Genomic DNA, 21,954 nt, shown 5'->3' with positions numbered 1-21,954 from the left:
CTTGATTGGTACTACTTTACTGAACTTAAAAGTTGCACATTTGTATTGTAAATGAAAAGCAAATCAGGAAATCATAAAGAACAAAATATATGCCACCTATATTGTCACCTGTGAGAAGAGTAAAAAATTGAAACAGTTTCTATAGGTTCGTGCTTGTTTTTGTCTTCTCCCAAACTGAAAAAAAATATAAGGCACACTGGATCTTTATTCTTTAAATGAAGATGTTACATTTTAGGGATGAGTATGATTTTCTTTTCAGGGAAGTCACTGGTCACATGGACTGAATTGATGAAGAGGATGAATAATGTGACAGAATTCATCCTCCTTGGTCTGACTCAAAATATGGAACTTCAGAAATTATCATTTGTCGTGTTTTTAATTGTCTACTTGGTGACCTTGGCAGGCAACCTGCTCATAATGGTCACCATCAGCACCAGCAGGGCCCTAGGCGCCCCCATGTACTTTTTCTTGTCTTACTTATCCCTCATAGATGGCTGCTGTTCTTCTTGCATGACCCCCAAAATGCTAGCTGACACTCTTTCTGCGAGAAAAGTCATCTCTTTTAGCGGGTGTATGGCTCAAGTCTTTGCAGAGCATTTTTTTGGTGCTGCCGAGATCATCCTTCTCACCGTCATGGCCTATGACCGCTACGTGGCCATCTGCAAGCCCCTGCACTACACTACCATCATGAGCCGGTCAGTGTGCAGCCTCCTTGTGGGGGTGGCCTGGGCTGGAGCCTTCGTCCATGCGACCATTCAGATCCTCTTTACAATCTGGCTGCCCTTCTGTGGCCCCAATGTCATAGATCATTTTATGTGTGACTTGAACCCTTTGTTAAAACTGGTCTGCATGGACACGCATACCCTTGGTCTCTTTGTTGCTGCCAATAGTGGATTCATCTGCCTGTTAAACTTCCTCCTCTTGTTGGTCTCCTATGTGGTCATCTTGCACTCCTTGAGGACATATGACTCGAGGGGAAGGCGCAAAGCCCTCTCTACCTGTGTGTCTCACATCACTGTAGTCATTTTATTTTTTGTGCCCTGCATCTTTGTGTATATGCGCCCAGTGACAACCTTCTCCATAGACAAAGCCATAGCTGTGTTTTATACAATGATCACTCCAATGTTAAATCCTTTAATCTACACCCTCAGAAATGCAGAGGTAAAAAATGCTATGAAGTTCTGGGTAAAAAGGTGACCTCCATGGAGAAATAATTATAGCAACATAAACTTTCGTCTTTTAAAAGGCAAAGGAAAAGTAATGCCATTTCTAAGGTTCTGGACCTAGTGAACACTGTATGTCAAAATATGTTGATGTTGGCAGAGAGGCCTTTTAGGAAGGAGACCCAGGCAGGAAATGATTATATCACTTTAAAAATACTTTGTGTAGATTTATCGTCCATTTAGTTGTCAAACTTTGATAAGCTGTCAGAATCAACTGTCGCCTTGTTGAAATGCTACATTCTCAGCAAACAACTCAAGAGGTTCTAATTTACTCAGATCACTGTTGAATTGACATGTTTGCATTATAAACAAATTATCAGTTCTTTCTAAGCAGGTGATCTATGTATATCCTTTGAGTAGCAGTAGTATAGATTACATTTGCACTCTCAGCCTGTTAGTGGATAATCTTATGAAGACATTTCCTGGGAAAAAATATTTTCTAGCAGAAACTGTGAGACTCTTACTTCTTCATAAATCATGCAGTGCAAACTCATGGTTAATGGTAAGGAGAAGACTTACCATTTATTCTTGCTGAATTATTTGGACTAAAATTGTTATTGTAATTTTATTTGTTCATTCATATTGAGAACTTTGTTTTCATGATTTTGCTGTGTGAAGAGATTTTATGTATCATTTTTATAAGCATATTTTGGAGTGGTAGGGTTTATTATGAGTAAAATAGTCCTGAGATCAAAATTAGTTTTGGTACATGAAGCGTGAACCACTGCCTCTTTCATGTTTGTGCTAAAAGGGAATGATAGAGATATTAATAATAATCCTAATAAATTTTTGCTATCAATAAATACTCAATAGCTGTTATTATGAATATCCACTATTACTGAAATATCTCTTAACTATGTAGAACCATTCATTAATTATTTGTGAAAGGGAGGTTGAAGAGACCCTTACTTCTCCAGAGTATACTCTTGGTTCCTTTCTTATAAACTACCAGTATAGATGTGAGTTTATATCTGAGCTCTCATTCTATTCCATTGGTTTGTGTGTTTTTATTTCAGTACCATACTGTTTTGAATACTGTAGTTTTATAGTATAATTTGAAGTGTGGAATATGATAGCACCACTCTTTCTCTTTTTAAATTAATTACTTTTAAAATTGTATTAATTTTTACTGGGGTAGCATTGATTTGCAGCACTGCATGCAATGTGGGGTTATAGTTTTACACCTCTTCAGGTGTATACCATCACACCACACTTATCAAAACACTTATGAAGCATAATTTCTTTATATTTCACAAATGAATTAAATCATCTGGTATTTGTCTTTTTCTTATGGTAATTCTGAGGCTATTTTTTTCTCCTTGTACTATCTTCCTTATCTTAGTTATATGACTGGTCAGGTGGGTTTTTTTATGTAGAAATCTCGCTCTGTAATTTTGTGGAAAATCCCAGTGAATTTAATTATGCAACAATAAGTCTTGGATACATTCCAACTGCAGAACTCCTTGACTAATATCATTAGAAGGTGTAAAATCTTCAGTGATCTATGCTCCTGTTGGGCAGAGGATGCTATCCTCTTAAGATCTGATATAGTTATTTCAGGAGATGCTTTATTAGACTCAAAGCATGATATAAAAAGGGCAAAAGAAGTCCTCTCCAAATCTCAAGTACAACTATTTGACCATACCAACACAATCAAGTGAAATGGGCTAAATATTTGAATGATGTTCTTTATTACCAGAAAAGATCTTACTAGAGAAAAAAAATTCCCTGGTAAATAGCCAGTTATTACCTTATGGTATAGATAGGTGATTTGTTCACACTTTTGATAAATTACCAGAACATGGAAAAAATCTTATTTTTCTGTTTGTACTGTGGAATTTCTTTGAAATAGATCTACATGACAAGTTGTACTTCCTGGAATATTTACAAGAACTCATGGGAAAAATGAACACAAATAGCCACAGGAAACCAAATAAATCTTCAAGGAATAATACAATCATTTGCTTTTTGTGTGAATAGTGGATGGAAAAAGGACTTCTAGGTTCTTATGAGTGAGGTTAAGTGTTCTTCAAATTGTAAACAAGCTTCCACAAGGTAGGACTGTAACATCTAATTCAGAAAACAGGTTTTCAGTTTTGTGAAATTTTTTTTACTATGTAGGAAATTATATCAATTTAGTTTAAAAGAATTGAAAAGTTAAAAAGTCTTCTGCTGGCAGGAAGGGACCTTGAAATCAGTCAAGTTATATGCTATTTCAATTTTTTCATTTAACATATATAACTTAAGAAAAAGTTAGCTTCATATTCTGTGCCTATGTTTCTTCCACTATAAAATTAGAATAACAATACTTATTTCTACAAAGATTAAATGTGATAATTAAGTAGACATATATGTTTTCTAAAACATGTATGCTGTACATACTTTGAATAAAATAAAATTTTCTGAATGCACATCAATGTCATGGTTTATTTAAAAAAGCCAGTACAATAAGACTTTTTGGTGTTCATGGCATGTGAATTAAGTCCTTACTAGGAGAGAGAAATTTTAATAAATGTAAAGATCAATCAGCTAGAAAAATGGAGACTTCTTTGAGGGAAGTTCAATATCATTTAGATAAAAGTGGAAAAAATTAGAAAGTTGCTGGTTAGGACTTACACAATACTTGTCATGAACAGATCAAATTATTTTATTTTATTTTTTGACCTTAAAAATATCTATAGTAAATATAAAATAAAAAATTTTAAATGAGGTCAGCAGCATCTTTTAACCTCAAGAGGTATATTTATTTTAAAGCTAGGAGACTGATGATGAAAAGGTGATTTCTCAGGCAGCGCCACCATTTCTATCTTCTATTGACATGACCTCTGGCACATACCCTGAGCCTCAGTAAATTAGTGGATGCTCTGTGATGCTGGGATTCTACCTTACCTAAAAGGCATGACATGTAAGTATTTTGTAAACATTACTGGTTAAATTTACAATATAACTTTCCAAAAACATTTCCCATTATGTTAGATGTAAAGTGCTTCTGATCTCAGAAAATAGCATCTGAAGGAAAATTTATGGAACTCAGGAGTTGGAAAACATTTTGGATATTTGAGAAATAGCACAAAGTTTTGAAAAGAATAAACCTGGAGATTTTTAAGATGAAAATCTGAGGAGATAGGCTGGGACCAAGTTATCTAGGGTGAAGGTAAAGAGATTGGATTTTACTGAGTGTGTGTTAGGAATCAACTGCAGGGATGAGTAGAGGAGTGGTATGATTTTAATAAGAATAAAAGGTATCACTTGGGTTGTTTCAGAAAAACAGATTGTTGGAGGCTAGTGAAAACAGAGATCCTGCTAGAGTTTGTTGCAGTGGAGTAGAGGTAACAAGTTATAGTCACATTTGCATTGTATTTTAAAGGGAGAGATTATGAACTTTTATTTGTATAGTGTTAAGCAGTGTGAAAGGAATAAGAGTGCAGGGAGCTGTCAGATATTTGGTCTGAAAAATAAAATGGCAGGTGCTACTCCTAACTAGATTAGTGATACCAGGGCAGGATTGTTTATTATGGGGAATTAAATATTTGGTTTTATAGATACTTAAATGATATCAAATAGAGATACTGGTTAGGTAGTTGCATATACTACTTGAAATTAAGGGAGAAATAGGAACAGAAGGCACACAATTTTAGAACATTATAAAGGAAAAATATTGAAGTGAATTCACTAAGAAGGACATTTCAGTGAATTGAGGATGTCTGGTACAGTGATTGTAACATGTTACAGACTACGAGGTGACTCTATATGGTTCCTTTGTGTCCTTCCAAAATTCACGTTGAAGGTCCTAAGCTTCAGTTCCTCAGAATGTGACCCCATTTGGGAACAGGTTCTTTACAGAGGGAATTGAGTTAAAAAAAGATTATTACAATGGGCCAGACACAACATTATTGGCATCTATTGGGAAGGGAAATTTAAACATAGATATACACATAATGAGAACATCATGTGAACATTAATACAGTCCTCTACAAGCCCAGGAGACAGGAGAGGCCTGGAACATATCCCTCCTCAGTTTCTTCAGAAGGAGTTAACAGGGTCAGCATGCACATTTTGAAATATAAATTGCATTTCTGCAAATATCTGTCCTTTCAAGTCACCTAGTTTGTGTCAGTTTATTAGGGCAGCTCAAGCAGAGTAATAACAAATTTTTATGTGGAGAAGTAGGGTGTTGCTGAAATAAATGCTGAAAAATGTGAAAGTAGTCACTTTGGAATTGGGTAATAGGTAGAAGCTGGAGAAGTTTGGGGTGCTTGATAGAAAATGTCTAGATTGTCCTGAAGAGATTGTTAATAGAAAGGTACAAATTGAGAGTCCATTTTCATGAGATCTCAGAAAGGAATATGTTGTAGAGAAGATGTATCATTTTAGAGAATGGCTATGTCATTATGAATAGAGATGCAAGATATATAAAATCCAGGTTGCCTGTTAACTGAGGTCTCAAGTGGAAATAGGGATGATGTTATTGGAATCTACAGGGAAGGTAACCCTAGTTCTAAATTAGCAGGCTAGCATTGAGTGCAGGGATCAGTCATCTACAGCCTGTACTCATGCCGAACACGTAAATTATCTTAAGTGAGTTCTCAGTATTATTGTTTTCTGACTGAATACAACATACATCTTTCTATGGAGTTCCCTCCCTATCCTCTCTCCTCTCATTTCACCATTTAAAGTCAGCATTTGTTACTCTGGGAAGCCTACCAAGATCCCAGTTTGATTTAGATGTTTCTTAGTAAAACATGAATACATTTATAATGATACTCATTATTTAATTGTCTGATCTCATCATTATATGGTGATCACAGAGTAGCATATCAGAAAATAGGACATCCTATCTTACTCCGTTTGGTATGAGAATGTATTTTAACACAAAATTCCTAAGGCAGTTTTTGATTGGATGAGTAAGATGAAACCTGTAATGCTTGAAAAGATGTTTTTTCTTGTTTTGTAGGCAAACTCTCTCTATATAAAATCAACATCTATAAATCATAATGGAATCAAGAAGCAATGTGACTTATTTTGTCCTTTTGGGCCTCACACAGAATCCAAAGGAACAGAAGGTTCTTTTTGTTGTGTTCTTGCTCTTCTACATTTTGACTCTGGTGGGCAACATGCTCATTGTGATAACCATAGCTTTCAGTAAGACCCTGGACTCACCAATGTACTTCTTTCTTGCTAGCTTATCATTTATGGATGCCATTTATTCTTCAACTATTACTCCCAAACTGATTTCAAACTTGTTATTTGGGGAAAATACCATATCCTTCAAATTTTGTATGGTCCAACTCTTTACAGGGCATTTTTTTGGTGGGTCAGAGGTCTTTGTGTTGTTGGCGATGGCCTATGACCGCTATGTGGCCATCTGTAAACCTTTGCATTACTTGGTTATCATGAGGCAGTGGGTGTGTGTTTTGCTGCTGATAGTGTCGGGGATAGGAGGATTTCTGCACTCAGTAGTTCAAATGAGCACTATTTATGGACTCCCATTCTGTGGTCCCAATGTCATTGATCACTTTATCTGTGACATGTACCCCTTACTGAAACTCGTCTGTACTGACACCCATGTCATTGGTATCTTAGTGGTGGCCAATGGAGGAATGATCTGCACTGTTGTGTTTCTGCTCTTGCTCATCTCTTATGTTGTCATCTTACACTCCCTCAAGAACCTGAGTCAAGAAGGGAGGCGGAAAGCCCTCCAGACCTGTGGTTCCCACATCACTGTGGTTGTCTTCTTCTTTGTTCCCTGCATTTTCATGTATGCCAGACCTCTGAAGACTTTCCCCATTGACAAATCATTGAGTGTGTTTTATACAGTTGTAACCCCCATGCTGAACCCACTAATCTATACTCTGAGAAATTCAGAGATGACAAATGCAATGAAGAAGCTCTGGAGAGGAAATGTCATATCTCATGGCAAATAAGTCTGATCTTAATCATGAAAAGAGTTGTATGACCAGGCTCATCTCCCTGGAATGAAGAGTCTTCTTGAAACTGATTCACCGATCCCTTTTCTTTAAAGCATATGTCATAACTATAATAAAGAATTAGTTGTATGGTTGGTTTATAATGCCAGTTGGGTAATGTCTAGTTTATTATTCAGGAAAGTCATAATGCATATATATCAGGAGTCAATAAAAACATGTATGAATGAAATTTTTATTATTACACTGATGATTTATGCATTTATCCATTTTGTATTTTTGAGAGTAATTTTTTTGTTAGATGCTTGTCATTTTTATTTACTTTTCATTATTTGAAATAATGTTATATGTAAGTTTTTATTCAATTTCAGTTGCATTATATGTGAAATAAAGCATCAGCACTATTGCTTTTTTTTAAAAAAAGCTACAATAATAATGAATATAAAAATAGAAACAATCTGAAAGGTTATAATTAAGACACATAATCTCTTTCCATCTCTTACTAGTGTTTCCCAGTGTTCTCTAAGGTGCTCACAAAAGTCTATTCTTGAGGTGCTTCAAGTATTAATCTTTGCAAATGCAAGGATATTTGCATAGCTGTAGGTGTGCGTCTGTCTGTGTGTAAACACGTATATTTTACTACTCAACAGCTGGAAGAGCTTTTCATACCAGTCCAGATAGATAATTCTTACCAAATAACCATACCTTATAATAATACTGTACATTAATAATTATAATAGTATACCTTATAATAATACTAGAGTGCTATCCAATTCTCTGCAGGCTGTTTCTTATTTTTTCCTATGACATATCATTTTGCAATAAATATATATCCTTTTGATATGTGTTCCTATGTTATTTCATAGAAATAGAATTTTTGGGTGAAAGTATATGTATATTTAAAATGTTGATATTTAGAAAGTGGCGCTCGGATTGCAGCTGCCCAGGGCCCTGCGCCTGCTACCTAGGCTTGCGGGGAGACGACGGAGGCCCTCCCTGAGTGAGCAGGAACAAGGTGCCCAGGCAGGGGAGCGGGATTCAAAAGGCGCCATTCCCGCGCCACTGATCTGGGCTACAGCCCGCGTCCTGGAACTGAGGGCTTTGGAACTGAGACCCGGGCGGAGGCCCTCCCTGAGTGAGCAGGAACAAGGCGCCCAGGCAGGGGAGCGGGATTCAAAAGGCGCCATTCCCGCGCCACTGATCTGGGCTACAGCCCGCGTCCTGGAACTGAGGGCTTTGGAACTGAGACCCGGGGCACGAAATTAGGGGCGTGGGTTCCCCACGACGGTGGGGCACAAGGCAGACACAGCACCCCAAAGCCGTTGAGGTGTACCCTACCATCCCCGCTCTGCTCCCTGTCCCACGGGGTGGAAAATCAGCTCCCCAAGGGCTCTAGGAGAGATCTCTGGTGCCACCTAGCGACTTGACCCCAGCACAGGCTACTGAAGGAGCTAGTGGCCAGCTGGGGAGTTAGCCCACACCGGGCCCCTTCTGAACAAGTAGTCTGAGCCCACAGGGAGAGCGAGCACCCACAGCCAGGGCAGACCAGGCGCGCAGAATAGTGTGCCTGAGATCAGAAGCGCAGGGAGTGTGTCCCACATCACCATTTTAGAACAGGGACATTTCTACAGTAAAGACTACCTGCAGAAGGCTTCCTCAGGAGCCAGAGGTGAGCGGGGGAAGTTCGCCCACGCCAGACCCCCTCTGGCCTGCAGTCCAAGCCCAGAGGGGAGCAGGAACCCACCGCCGGGGCAGACCAGGCGCACAGGGGAGTGTGTCCCCACATCGGCATTTTAGAACAGGGACCTTTCTCCAGTAAAGGCTGCTTGAAACTGACAGATGACTCCTGGAAGAACCAGAGGGGAACAGAGAAGCCCACCCAAGATGCCGGCAAGTCCCAACAACACAGTGTCCCAACGCATACGGCAAATTAGAAAACAGACAGTAGGGAGGAGAAGAACCACACGCAACCTAGCAACTCTCCAGAGAAAAAGCACACCACAAAAAGAAAGCCAGCCCCCAGATTGCAACGACAATAACTTGGAAGAATTTCTGAGCCTTCCAGAAAGAGAATTTAAAATTGCCGTGATTAAAAAACTGACAGAAGTCATAAAGGAAAACAATGATAAGGGAAAAATAATCAACGATCCGAAGAATGCAATTGAGTCCCTAGAGAGGGAAAACAATGGTCAGAAGAAAGAAATTGAGTCCCTAAAGAGGGAAGTAAAAGAAATGCAGGAGATCAAAGAATTAATGGAAGAACTAAAGAATTCTGGGAAAAGCAATGAAAGCAGAATAGATGAAATGGAAGAACGAATAAGTAATCTTGAAGACACAGAAATAAAAAGAACCAAAACAGAGAAGGAAAGAGAAGTACGAAGGAAAAAGAACGAAGAAAGACTTCGGGAACTATCTGACTCCATGAGGAAAGGAAATATAAGAGTTATAGGAATACCAGAAGGAGAGGAGAGAGATGTTGGAACAGAGAAAATATTCAAAGAGATAATTGAAGAGAACTTCCCAAATGTGAAGAAGGAGCTGAAAATTGATATACAAGAAGCAAGAAGAACACCAAACTTCCACGACGAAAGGAAAAATACAGCAAGACACATAATAGTAAAGCTCCCAAGAATCCAGGACAAGGAAAAAATAATGAAGCTGGCAAGAGGGAAGAAACAGATAACATTCAAAGGAAAACCAATCAGGCTGACATCAGACTTCTCCGAAGAAACACTACGGGCAAGGAGAGAGTGGAGGGACATAGTCAACAGACTCCAAGAAAACAGATGCCAACCAAGAATACTCTATCCCGCAAAGCTCTCCTTCCTCTTTGAAGAAAGAATATGGACCTTCCCAGACAAACAGAAACTCCGGAATTTCATTGCAACTAAACCCCCACTCCAAAAAATACTACAAGGAGTCCTAAAGCCAGAACCTCAGAGCGACGAATAACAATGAAAGAAGGCCCAAAAAAAAAAAAGTTATTAAAAGAATAAATAAATAAAATCAAAGGAAAGACAAACACAATGGCAAATACAGATGTTAACATATCAATATTAACTCTAAATGTAAATGGACTAAACTCTTCAATAAAAAGACACAGAGTTGCAGCCTGGATTAAGAAACAAAACCCAACCTTTTGCTGTCTCCAGGAAACACATTTAGCTACAAAAGATAAAAATAGGCTCAAAGTTAAAGGATGGAAAACAATCCTACAAGCAAATGGACCAAAAAAGAAAGCAGGAACAGCTATACTTATATCAGATAAAACAGATTTCAAACTCAAAAAGATAAAAAGAGACCCCAATGGTCACTACATTATGATCAAGGGGACAATACTTCAAGAAGAAATAACACTCATTAACATATACTCACCAAACGAAGGAGCACCAAAATATATCAGACAACTGTTGTCCTCTCTGATAACAGACATCAGAGAAAACACATACGTAGTGGGAGACTTCAACACACCACTATCAACAATGGATAGATCAACAAGACAAAAAATAAGTAAAGAAACCAAAGCTCTAAATAAAGACCTAGAGCAATTGGGCTTAACAGACATCTATAGAACACTAAACCCCAAAAAAATGGAGTACACATTTTTCTCAAGCGCACACGGATCATTCTCCAGGATCGATCACATACTGGGGCACAAGACAAACATCAACAGATACACCAAGATTGAAATCATATCAACCATCTTTTCTGACCATGAAGGCATCAAACTAGAAATAAACCATAAAAAGAAGGCAAGGAACTTTCCTACCTCATGGAGATTAAAAACCACACTACTGGAAGACCATTGGACTAATGAGGAGATCAAAGAAGAAATTAAAAAATTTTTTGAATTGAACGACAAGGAGGACACCAATATCCTAAATGTATGGGATGCAGCAAAAGCAGTAATAAGAGGAAAATATATAGCAATAGACGCTCACATCAAGAAACAAGAAAGAACGCAAAGAAACAACCTAATCTCGAAGCTCAAAGATCTAGAAAAAGAACAACAAAAAAACCCCAAAACCAGTAGAAGAAAAGAAATAATAAAAACCAAAGCAGAAATAAATGAAATTGAAACTAAATAAACAATCCAAAAGATCAATGAAACCAAGAGCTGGTTCTTTGAAAAAATCAATAAAATAGACAAACCCCTAGCCAGGCTCACAAAGGAAAAAAGGGAGAAAGCACAAATAAACAGGATCATCAATGAAAGAGGAGAAATCACAACGGACACAGCAGAAATCAAAAGAATAATCAGTAACTACTATGAACAGTTATATGGAAACAAGTTTAACAATCTAGAGGAGATGGACAAATTCCTACAACTCTACAATCACCCAAAGCTAGATAAAGAAGAAATAGAACACCTAAACAGACCAATTACAATTAGCGAAATTGAAATGGTAATCAAAAACCTCCCCAAAAACAAAAGCCCAGGACCTGATGGATTTACAAATGAATTCTACCAAACATTCAGAGACGAATTAGTGCCTATCCTTCACAAACTCTTCCAAAAAATTGAGAAGGAAGGGACAATACCAAACACGTTCTATGAAGCCAACATTACACTAATACCAAAACCGAACAAGGACAACACAAAAAAGGAAAACTACAGGCCAATCTCCCTAATGAACACTGATGCAAATATCCTCAATAAAATTTTAGCTATCAGAATCCAACAATGTATCCATAAGATAATTCACCACGACCAAGTTGGATTCATTCCAGGGGCACAAGGATGGTTTAACATCCGAAAATCAATCAACGTTATCCAACACATCAACAAAAGAAATATAAAAACCATATGATAATATCAATAGATGCTGAGAAAGCTTTCGACAAAGTGCAACACCCATTCATGATAAAAGCCCTTGAAATTCTTGGGATACAAGGAACATACCTCAACATCATAAAGGCCATCTATGACAAGCCAACAGCCAGTATCATTCTCAATGGTGAAAAGCTGAAAGCAATTCCATTAAGATCTGGAACAAGACAAGGATGTCCACTGTCACCATTGCTTTTCAATATAATACTGGAAGTCCTAGCCAGGGCAATAAGACAAGAGAAAGACATCCAAGGAATCCAAATAGGAAAAGAAGAAGTCAAACTATCACTATTTGCAGACGATATGATATTATACATAGAGAACCCCAAAAACTCCACAGAAAAGCTAATTCAACTCATCAATCAGTTCAGTAAAGTGGCAGGATACAAAATCAACACGCAAAAGTCAGTAGCCTTCCTATACACAAACAATAAATCTGAAGAAGAAGAAATCAAAAAGACCATCCCTTTTGTTATTGAAACAAAAAAAATCAAATATTTGGGAATAAATCTAACAAAAGAGGTAAAGGACCTATACAAAGAAAACTATAAAACACTGTTAAAAGAAATAGAAGAAGACACAAAGAAATGGAGAGACATCCCCTGCTCATGGATTGGAAGAATAAACATTATTAAAATGGCCATCCTTCCAAAAGCAATATACAGATTCAATGCTATTCCAATCAAAATTTCAATGTCATTCTTCAAAGAAATAGAACAATTATTGATGAAATTCATATGGAATCACAAAAAACCCCGAATAGCCAAAGCTCTCCTGAAAAAAAAAGAAGGGAATGGAGGCATCAGACTCCCAGACTTCAAACTATACTACAAAGCCATAATCATCAAAACTGCATGGTATTGGAACAAGAACAGACATACAGACCAATGGAATGGAATAGAAAATCCAGAAATAAACCCACAGATTTATGGTCAACTAATCTTTGACAAAGGAGCAAAGACTATGCATTGGAGCAAAGAAAGTTTGTTCAATAAATGGTGCTGGGAAAACTGGGTCGCTACATGCAAAAGAATGAAGCTTGACCACCACCTCACACCATACACAAAAATCAACTCAAAATGGATTAAAGAACTAGACATAAGACCTGAAACCATAAAATATATAGAAGGAAATATAGGCGAAACACTACGTGATTTGCACATCAAAGACATCTTTACAGACACATCACCCAAAGCAGTGATAGTGAAGGCAAAGATAAACAGCTGGGACTACATCAAATTAAAGAGCTTTTGCACAGCAAAAGAGACAATAACAAAAACAAAGAGAAACCCCACCAACTGGGAGAACATTTTTGCACCCAACACTAATGATAAAGGACTGATCACAAAAATCTGCAAAGAGCTGATGAGACTCAACAACAACAAAGAAAATAATCCAGTCAAAAAATGGACAGAAGAGCTTAAAAGAAACTTCTCTGAAGAGGAAATGCAAATGGCCAACAGGCATATGAAAAAATGTTCAACATCACTTGTCATCAGGGAAATGCAAATCAAAACTACCATGAGATACCATCTTACACCAGTGAGAATGGCACATATTAAAAAAACTAGCAACAACAAATGTTGGCGAGGGTGTGGAGAAAAAGGAACTCTTCTGCACTGTTGGTGGGAGTGCAAACTGGTCCAACCACTGTGGAAAGCTGTGTGGAGATTTCTGGACCTACTAAACATAGAGCTTCCATATGATCCAGCAATTCCACTCCTAGGTATTTACCCACAGGACACAGAAACATCAATTCCAAAGAACACCTGCACCCCTATGTTTATAGCAGCACTGTTTACAATAGCTAAGCTTTGGAAACAACCCAAATGCCCAAAAATAGATGACTGGATCAAGAAGATGTGGTACATATATACCATGGAATATTACTCAGCATTCAAAAAAGATAAACACATGCAATTTGCTGCAACATGGATGGCGCTGGAAGGGATCATGCTCAGCGAAATAAGCCAAAAAGAAAAAGAAAAATACCGGATGGTCTCACTCATAGCAGGAATCTAGAAAACTTAAATAAGGGACCAGGAAAATGAATAACTATAAGAAAGTGAAAATCAAAATCAACAAAAAACTATGAACCAGAGACACTTTTAGGGGGGTGGGGGCGGGAGGGGAGGGATTGGGGTCAGAATGGGGGGCTGCAATTGTATGGGGAATATAACAATAAAATTTATAAAAAAAAAATAAAATAAATTCTGATCTGTAAAGAAAAAAAAAATAAAATGTTGATATTTATAGTTAATGTCAAAATGCAATCTATGATTGTAGCAGTCACACTTAAAAGCCCACAGTTTTTGAGAATGGCTGTTTGTCCACATTCTCAACAACCAGTGCTTGGTAAACATTTATTTCATATGACAGTCTGATTCAGTAAAGAAAATATAATTTGTGTTTAATTAAAAGAGGAAAGGTAGCACAATGGTCTGTGATGGTGGAATATGGGTGAGTTGGTGGGCACATTGTTATAGTAATACCTAGTCAGGGTATCCCGGTATTGGCTCAATTAAAAATAAATAAATTACAAAAAATTTTTAAAATCCTATTTGGATCTATTTATTGCCCAGTCATTTGTTAAATTTCGGAATACTCAGGATCAGTTTGGTTTCTTTGGTAATACAGATTCTTTGGAAATGCAAAGCTCTGGAATTAAGTATGACTGAGGATAGATTGACATTTGCTTTTTAAACAATTACTGTAATGTTTCTGAGATAGGAGATGCACTTTGATATACAATGGAATACTATTCAGCTGTATAAAATGATGAACTCTTGTGACAACATAGATGAACTGGAGGGGATGGTGCTTAGTAAAATGAGCGAGAAGTAGAAAGACAAACACTATGTTTTCATGCATATATAGAATATAGATAAACAAAACAGAGTCAGACAAAACCAAACCAGAAAACTGTAAAACTAAGGCTACTAACACGTTAGGGAGAGTGTGGAGAGTAAGAGGGAGAGGAGACCCAGTGGACTATGGTGAAGGATTATGTATGTTTTGGTGGTGGGTATAGTGTGGTAACATACATCTGAAGAGCGTAACATATGTAGTAGTGTTTCATATGGTCACCTTTTTAAAACACCTTCATTCACAATAGAATTTCCCTTGTTTTCAATCATGGTACCCTGTGGATTTGTCTTGTTAGCACTGATGACAGATTAGAATGACCTTATTAAGATATTTCCATTTTTATAACCTGACCCTATTGTAAGAATGTAAGGCAAATGAGTAAAATTTGAATGAAAATCTTCTATAAGATCAAATCAGCCAGGACTATTATCCCGCCCCCTTTTTTTCCTGTTTAGCAACTACTGTATCCCTCAGTTTGTAGCAGAGAGCCTGATACAAATAAGTGCTGAATATATTAAAAAAAATAATGAAAGTTAGATAAATAGTTATGTGTCTGAAATGTAGGTAAAATTTTGTCAACCCACAGTTACAGGCCAAAAAAAAAAAAAAAACAAATTTGAGTACTAGATAAAAGGAAAGAAAATCTCACTGTGAAAAGTGGCAAAATAAATGATGAAATCATCGTCCTTGGAAAAAAATGACAGGACTTATATTTTATTCTTGACTGGCAAATTGCCTAATGGTTCTGAAGCTATGTCTCTCCTTGGCACATCTTCACAACTCTCGGTATGTGGTAGTTCTAACAGGAGCTTCATCTATAAACATTCTTTTAACTGCAGTGGACAATCACATGAATATAATGAAGTAGAAAGCAGCCTTGGACATGCTCCAGTTGCATCACCTGGTAAAATGCCTGGTGGGAATGTATAAATAATCCATCATCTTTGTTTCTATCAGGACAGGATGGTATCCTATTCAAACTGATAGAATTCTTTAAAGAGGAGAACTGACTATCTCAAGAAATTAGTTGTTACAGAATAACCTTTGTGGTAAAATAACTATTTGGTAACTTCTTACAGGTCATATCATTTATTTGCCTTCTTTTTCTTTTAGTTCATAGACATTCCTTTCCAGTCGAACAGCCTCTACACAGAGTAGAAATAATGGTTTAAGAATTTTTTGAGTGGAATTTAGGTCTCAATAAGTTTTGAGCTTACATGTTTCCTTGAAAACGTTTAACTGGGCCATTTAAGACCCTGGATGGCTGCCGCCAGATGGAAAGGAAAGAAAGAGCACTTTGTTTGCCTTCTTGACAAATTATCTTGACATAGAAAATTGTTGTTTTTTGTGTGCACCATGGAATTCTTTTTAAGTAGATCTACAATGCAAGTAATGCTTTTCTGAAATATTTAGAAGACTCCATGAAGAAAATGGACAAGTTTCATGAAATCACATATATCCTTAAGGAATGACATGACTTTTCACTGTGTGTGGTCATACTAGGTGGAAGAGACATTTCCAGTTCTTAGGAATTGATTAATAAGTTTTTCTGATGATTGTGAGCAAGACTCCAAAAGGTAAATCTGTAACACGTAAAAGTGGAAACCAGGCTTTTTGGTTGTATGAATTCCTTTATTACGTGGGAAATTATTTTAAACTTGAGTTTATACGAATGAAAAGTTGAATAACTTCTTTTGAAATCACAGAAACTTTTAAGTCAATCGAAATTAGTATATAATTCCATTCTTGTGACTGAAAAATGTAACCTATGGGGAAATTAAACATTCTGAGTCTGTTTCTTCAGCTATAAAATGGGGCTGACAATACTTGTTACTATAAAGATGAATTATTATGCAAAAATATGGTTTTATATATGTATGCACATAGATATGTGATGTGAGTGTGTGTGCATGTGTGTATGTAAGAATGAGCATAGCATCTAATATATACTTTCGCAAAACAATTGATAGGTGTTCTTGTAATGTTAATAACCCCTTTCATTAACATGCTTTGTCTATTTCAATGAAATAAAACATGTAAATGTTTTTTCACCTTGTAGCTCTGAATTTCAGAGGGCTTCAAACTTATCATACATTAAATTTTAATATATTTTATCCATGTTTGTCCAAACACTGTATTACATAGGCTTTCATCTATTTTAGCTCATTAGCTACAAAAACTCAGTAGCCATCTATCATAATCTCATTTAAAAATTTGTGCAGCATTACCTGGAGTGGTGACTAGCACTTATTTAATGCCTTCTAGTTTGATTTAAAAATATAGTTTATTGGTTTAAAAATATGTTTTATAGTTTCATTTAGCTGTCTTCTTTTAAATTCAGACTCAGGAAGGATGCTACACAGCAGGGTTAACTGATGAAATTCTTGAGTCCTGAGTAGGAGAAAGGGAAAGAATGAGAACAACATAGATTTAAAGGGAATGTAACTTTGAAAGATGTGGGAAAGGGATGGGGCAATGAATCCTTATGTCAGCTACACTTGCAGTCTGTAAATTGGCCCCATCACTTAGCAGTGGTTTACATTTAAACCATTACTTAATCTTTCTAAGTATCAGGTAAGAAAGGGGTAACCTGTAAAATAGGGATAAGAATATTTAATTCATAGTATTGTTGTATGATTAAATCAGGTAATATTTGTACCACACTTAGCTAAATGTATGACATGTAGTAAGTGGTGTATTATTAACCTATTATTTAATGTCTTTATCCAGGATTCGACATGAGTATAAACAAATATAAGCTCTGCCTTCAGGGTTACCATATTGTAGCAAAAACTGTGAACAGATTTTCATGTTTTGTATAATGACATTAAATAAGAACCCTATTAGAATTATTGGTTCAATAACATCTTTAAATATTTTGAAAAAAATAAATGTTTTATAGTAACATGATTTTCTCTTTGCATCTGTTTATCATCTATTTATATATTTCAATTATTTCTTAAAACCAGATTGCTCTGGGCATTTTCATTAAGATAAAACTGTATATGCATACACAATAATTATATGGTTTATGTAACAACCCATGGGATATGGCTTTTTAGTTTTAATGGCATATAAATGAAGGCTCTTTGAGTTAGGGGAGAGACATTTATAAGTAGTGTAATAGTCAACTAGCTAAATGGAGACATCCTCAAGGGAAGTCTAGCATTATCAAGAAATAAGAAAACCTAGAAAATTTGTGGTTAGGATTTTATGAACTTGTCATTAGTAGATAAGAAAATTTTAAAATGAAGCGAGCTCCCATTTTAAAACATTAAGATGCATTTAATGAGATGGAGAACACCTGAGAAGGAATGGGTTTATTGTGGGAAATGAAAAATTTACATTAATAAATACTGATCACTATCTACTTGCAGGTGTCAATTAAGTTAATTATACACACAAATTCATTCATGAATTCCCCACTTGAGTATGTTAAATGCCTTAATGACTCTTCCCTTAAGTGTGACATGTATGTGACTTAACACAGGTGTATCTTTTCAGGGAATACCTTTTCCGTCATCTTTCACTTGACCTTTAAAACACGGCTAAAGAACTGCTTACTCTGGGAAGCCTTCCCAGATTCCATGTTGATTTAGATGTTCTGGTGCTAGGAACCCTTAGTGCACATGAATACATTTACAATGAATTTTACTAATCTGAATCCTCATTATGTATCAGATCACTGATAGAAGAGAACCACATCTTTTTCAAGTTGGTAATCCCAATATCTGTGACAGGCTGGACACAAACAGATTCTCGAGGCACATTTTTGGTTGAATAACTAAAAAAGATTAAAATTATAATACATTTAAATGTCTCCCTCTCTGTTTTGCAGGTGAACTGTTTCTAGTACACAGCACCTATAAGGAGGAGTAGATGGAGCCAGGGTAATGGAATCAAGGAGCAATGTGACGTACTTTGTCCTGTTGGGCCTCACACAGAATCCAAAGGAGCAGAAAGTCCTTTTTGTTTTGTTCTTGTTCCTCTATATTTTGACCATGGTGGGTAACATGGTCATTGTTGTGACTGTAACTTTCAGTAAGACCCTGGGCACACCAATGTATTTCTTTCTTGCTAGTTTATCATTTATGGATGTCATTTATGCTACATCTATTTCCCCCCAATTGATTTCAAACTTATTCTTTGGGAAAAGTGTCATATCCTTTCAATCCTGTATGGCCCAGCTCTTTATAGAGCATTTTTTTGGTGGATCAGAGGTCTTTCTTCTGTTGGCGATGGCCTATGACCGCTATGTGGCCATCTGTAAACCTTTGCATTACTTGGTTATCATGAGGCAGTGGGTGTGTGTTGTGCTGCTGATAGTGTCCTGGGTGGGAGGATTTCTGCACTCAGTAGTTCAAATGAGCACTATTTATGGACTCCCATTCTGTGGCCCCAATGTCATTGACCATTTTTTCTGTGACATGTACCCCTTATTGAAACTTGTCTGTACTGACACCTATGTCATTGGCCTCTTAGTGGCGGCCAATGGGGGAGTCATCTGTTCTATTGTGTTTCTGCTTTTGCTTATCTCTTATGTTGTCATCTTACACTCCCTCAAGAACCTGAGTCAGGAAGGGAGGCGGAAAGCCCTCCAAACCTGTGGTTCCCACATCACTGTGGTTGTCTTCTTCTTTGTTCCCTGCATTTTCATGTATGGGAGGCCTGCAAAGACCTTCCCCATTGACAAATCACTGAGTGTGTTTTATACAGTCATTACACCCATGCTGAACCCACTAATCTACACTCTGAGAAATTCAGAGATGACAAATGCTGTGAAGAAACTCTGGAAAAGAAAAGTCATTTCAGGTAGTAAATAACTCCATTATCCACCTAAAGAGAAACATTTTTATTTTTTAATTAATTAATTTATTTTTAAAGATTTATTTATTTATACAAGCATTGGGTACAGTCAGAAATGCGGGAGGGTAAGAGGATTCACCAGAGCCAGAGCAGGGAACAGAACAGGCAGAGTGACGAAATACACTGCTGAGGGGAGCAGCTGGCGGCAGGAGAGGTCTGCTACTCCATGTAGGTAGCTCCCTGGCCGGCCGGGGATCAAACTTGTGCTGCAGAGGCTGCCAATAACTTCACAGTGCTGTGCTTAACCCCTTGTGCCACCAGGGAGGACCTGCAGGTGTATTTAAATATATGCTTGCTTTTACTATGCAGTGTCTTGAAGATATTTTCATACCAGTCCATATAGATCTAACTCTCAGATTTTCTTATATTGCATAGCTCTTACCAATATTCCCTTATAAATATGTTCTAAAATTATTGCATCTATTCCTCTTCATGTCCTCATTCTTTTTGACAAATAATATTCCAATAACTACATTATTTTTCATATGTGCAAATATGATTTCCTACAAGTGGAATTGTTGATCTGCACAGTGAAAAAAATAATTAAAATGAAAAGACATCCTACTGAATGGGAGAAAATATTTGTATATTACATATCTGAGAGGAATCTAATATTTGAGATCTCATACAACTCAACAAAAAGAAAACAAATAACCCAATTGAAAAAATGGTCAGGATCCAAATAGGACATGTGAGATACCACCTCACATCTGAGAGAATGAGCCACATCAAAATGAAACAAAAAAAGTGCTGGTGAAGATGTGGACAAAAAGCAACCCTCATACACTGTTGATGGGAATGTAGACTAGTCCAGCACCTATGGAGAACAGTGTCAAGGTTTCTTAAAATATTAAAAATAGATCTAGTATATGATCCAGCATTTCCATTCCTAGGACTCTACCTGAATAATACAAAACCACTAATCCTAAGGGATACATGCACTCTTATGTTCATTGCAGCACTATTTACAAAAGCCAAGTTATTTAAACAACCAAAGCGACCAGTGATAAATGAGTGGATTAAGATGTGGTATATAAACAATGGAATACTGCTCAGCTATTAAAATGACATATTGTTTAGGAATGCAACTTTGAAACAAAACTACAACATGAAATCTTGCCAGTTTGCTACTACATGGAGGAACTGGAGGGTATTTCACTGTTAAGTGAAATAAACCAGAAGGAGACAGTCATACTTAGTGTTTTTACTCATATGTAGGATATAAAGAAACACAACAATGGAATGGACAAAACTAAAGCAAAACAAACCCTAAGAATCATTCAATCCTGAGTACCAAGCCATTGTTCCTCATCCAAGGAATTACTGTTATAATGCAAAGACTGGGATGTGGAATTAGAATACATCAGCTCTGCTATTTCCTATGATAAATAAGTTTATATTAAAAAAAAAGGAAAAGGAAAAAAAAGAAAAAAAAAGAATCTGTAGAATTGAGGCTACCAAAGGGGATTTGATCATGTTGGTAAATCCCAAGTTCTCTGTCTGTACCCAATAGTCAAGGAAATCTGGGAAGTACTCTTATTTGGATTTTATGTTGGGAATGTAGACACTACATAATCAAAACTAACAATGTCTTTTGGGCAATCACATGCTCCCAGTTTCTACTGGAGTTGTGTGTTTTAACTCAGGTTGACAATTTTATCTGATTTCTTATATGAAACTTACGAAGGTCCCTGTTTGTCTGTCCTACACTTAAGAAAGAAGGGAGATATAAGATCCACAATTAGATTAGTGAGCAGAAAAGTTTTGCTACTCTAGAGAGCAATTGATATATTTAGTTAACAATACCTACTCTGTAAGCATTGTGCTTAGTGCTCCAGAACACACACAGATAATTTGGAGTTTTTTTTTTTTTAACCACATTGAGGTCATATTTATTCTCGCATTCCCATCACTCTTTTTTTTCTTTTGATGACCATCACCTATTTGGCCCACCTTCTTCCCTCCCTGTCTCTGTTAGCCAACAGTCTATTCTCTGTATCTTTGAGTTCATTTATTTGTGTTGTTTTTGAAGTAACATTTGTTGATAACATACTGGTTTCAAGTGTATAGACTTAAAATCAACATCTGTAGACACTGCATTACGCTTACAAGAAGTCTTTGGGGTTTGTTCAGCAAGATAGCAGCAGTGTGATGAGAGTGGTGGGTAGCCTTCTACACACACACACACACACACACACACACTCTCACACACACACACACCACCCCCACCCTTTCCCCACAA

General features: G+C 36.8%; 2 protein-coding genes across 2 annotated transcripts; both read left to right on the top strand.

The window, feature by feature from the left end:
• Positions 1-288: 288 nt before the first annotated feature.
• LOC311171288 (uncharacterized protein) lies at positions 289-19,669 on the top strand (the record flags this gene model as incomplete). Its single annotated transcript, XM_084234014.1, has 3 exons — positions 289-1,193; positions 15,686-15,750; positions 18,717-19,669. The coding sequence occupies 3 exons, from the start codon at positions 289-291 to the stop codon at positions 19,667-19,669; spliced, it is 1,923 nt and encodes a 640-aa protein (XP_084090140.1).
• LOC311171376 (olfactory receptor 4A47-like) lies at positions 6,218-7,147 on the top strand (the record flags this gene model as incomplete). The annotated part of the gene is made up of 1 exon (XM_084234149.1): positions 6,218-7,147. The coding sequence occupies one exon, from the start codon at positions 6,218-6,220 to the stop codon at positions 7,145-7,147; it is 930 nt and encodes a 309-aa protein (XP_084090275.1).
• Positions 19,670-21,954: the final 2,285 nt, after the last annotated feature.

The sequence above is a fragment of the Talpa europaea genome, assembly GCF_964194135.1.
Source record: "Talpa europaea genome assembly, chromosome: 1".
NCBI lineage: Eukaryota > Metazoa > Chordata > Mammalia > Eulipotyphla > Talpidae > Talpa > Talpa europaea.
Note: the sequence above shows the minus strand (reverse complement) of the source record. Positions and strands in the feature narration are given on the sequence as shown.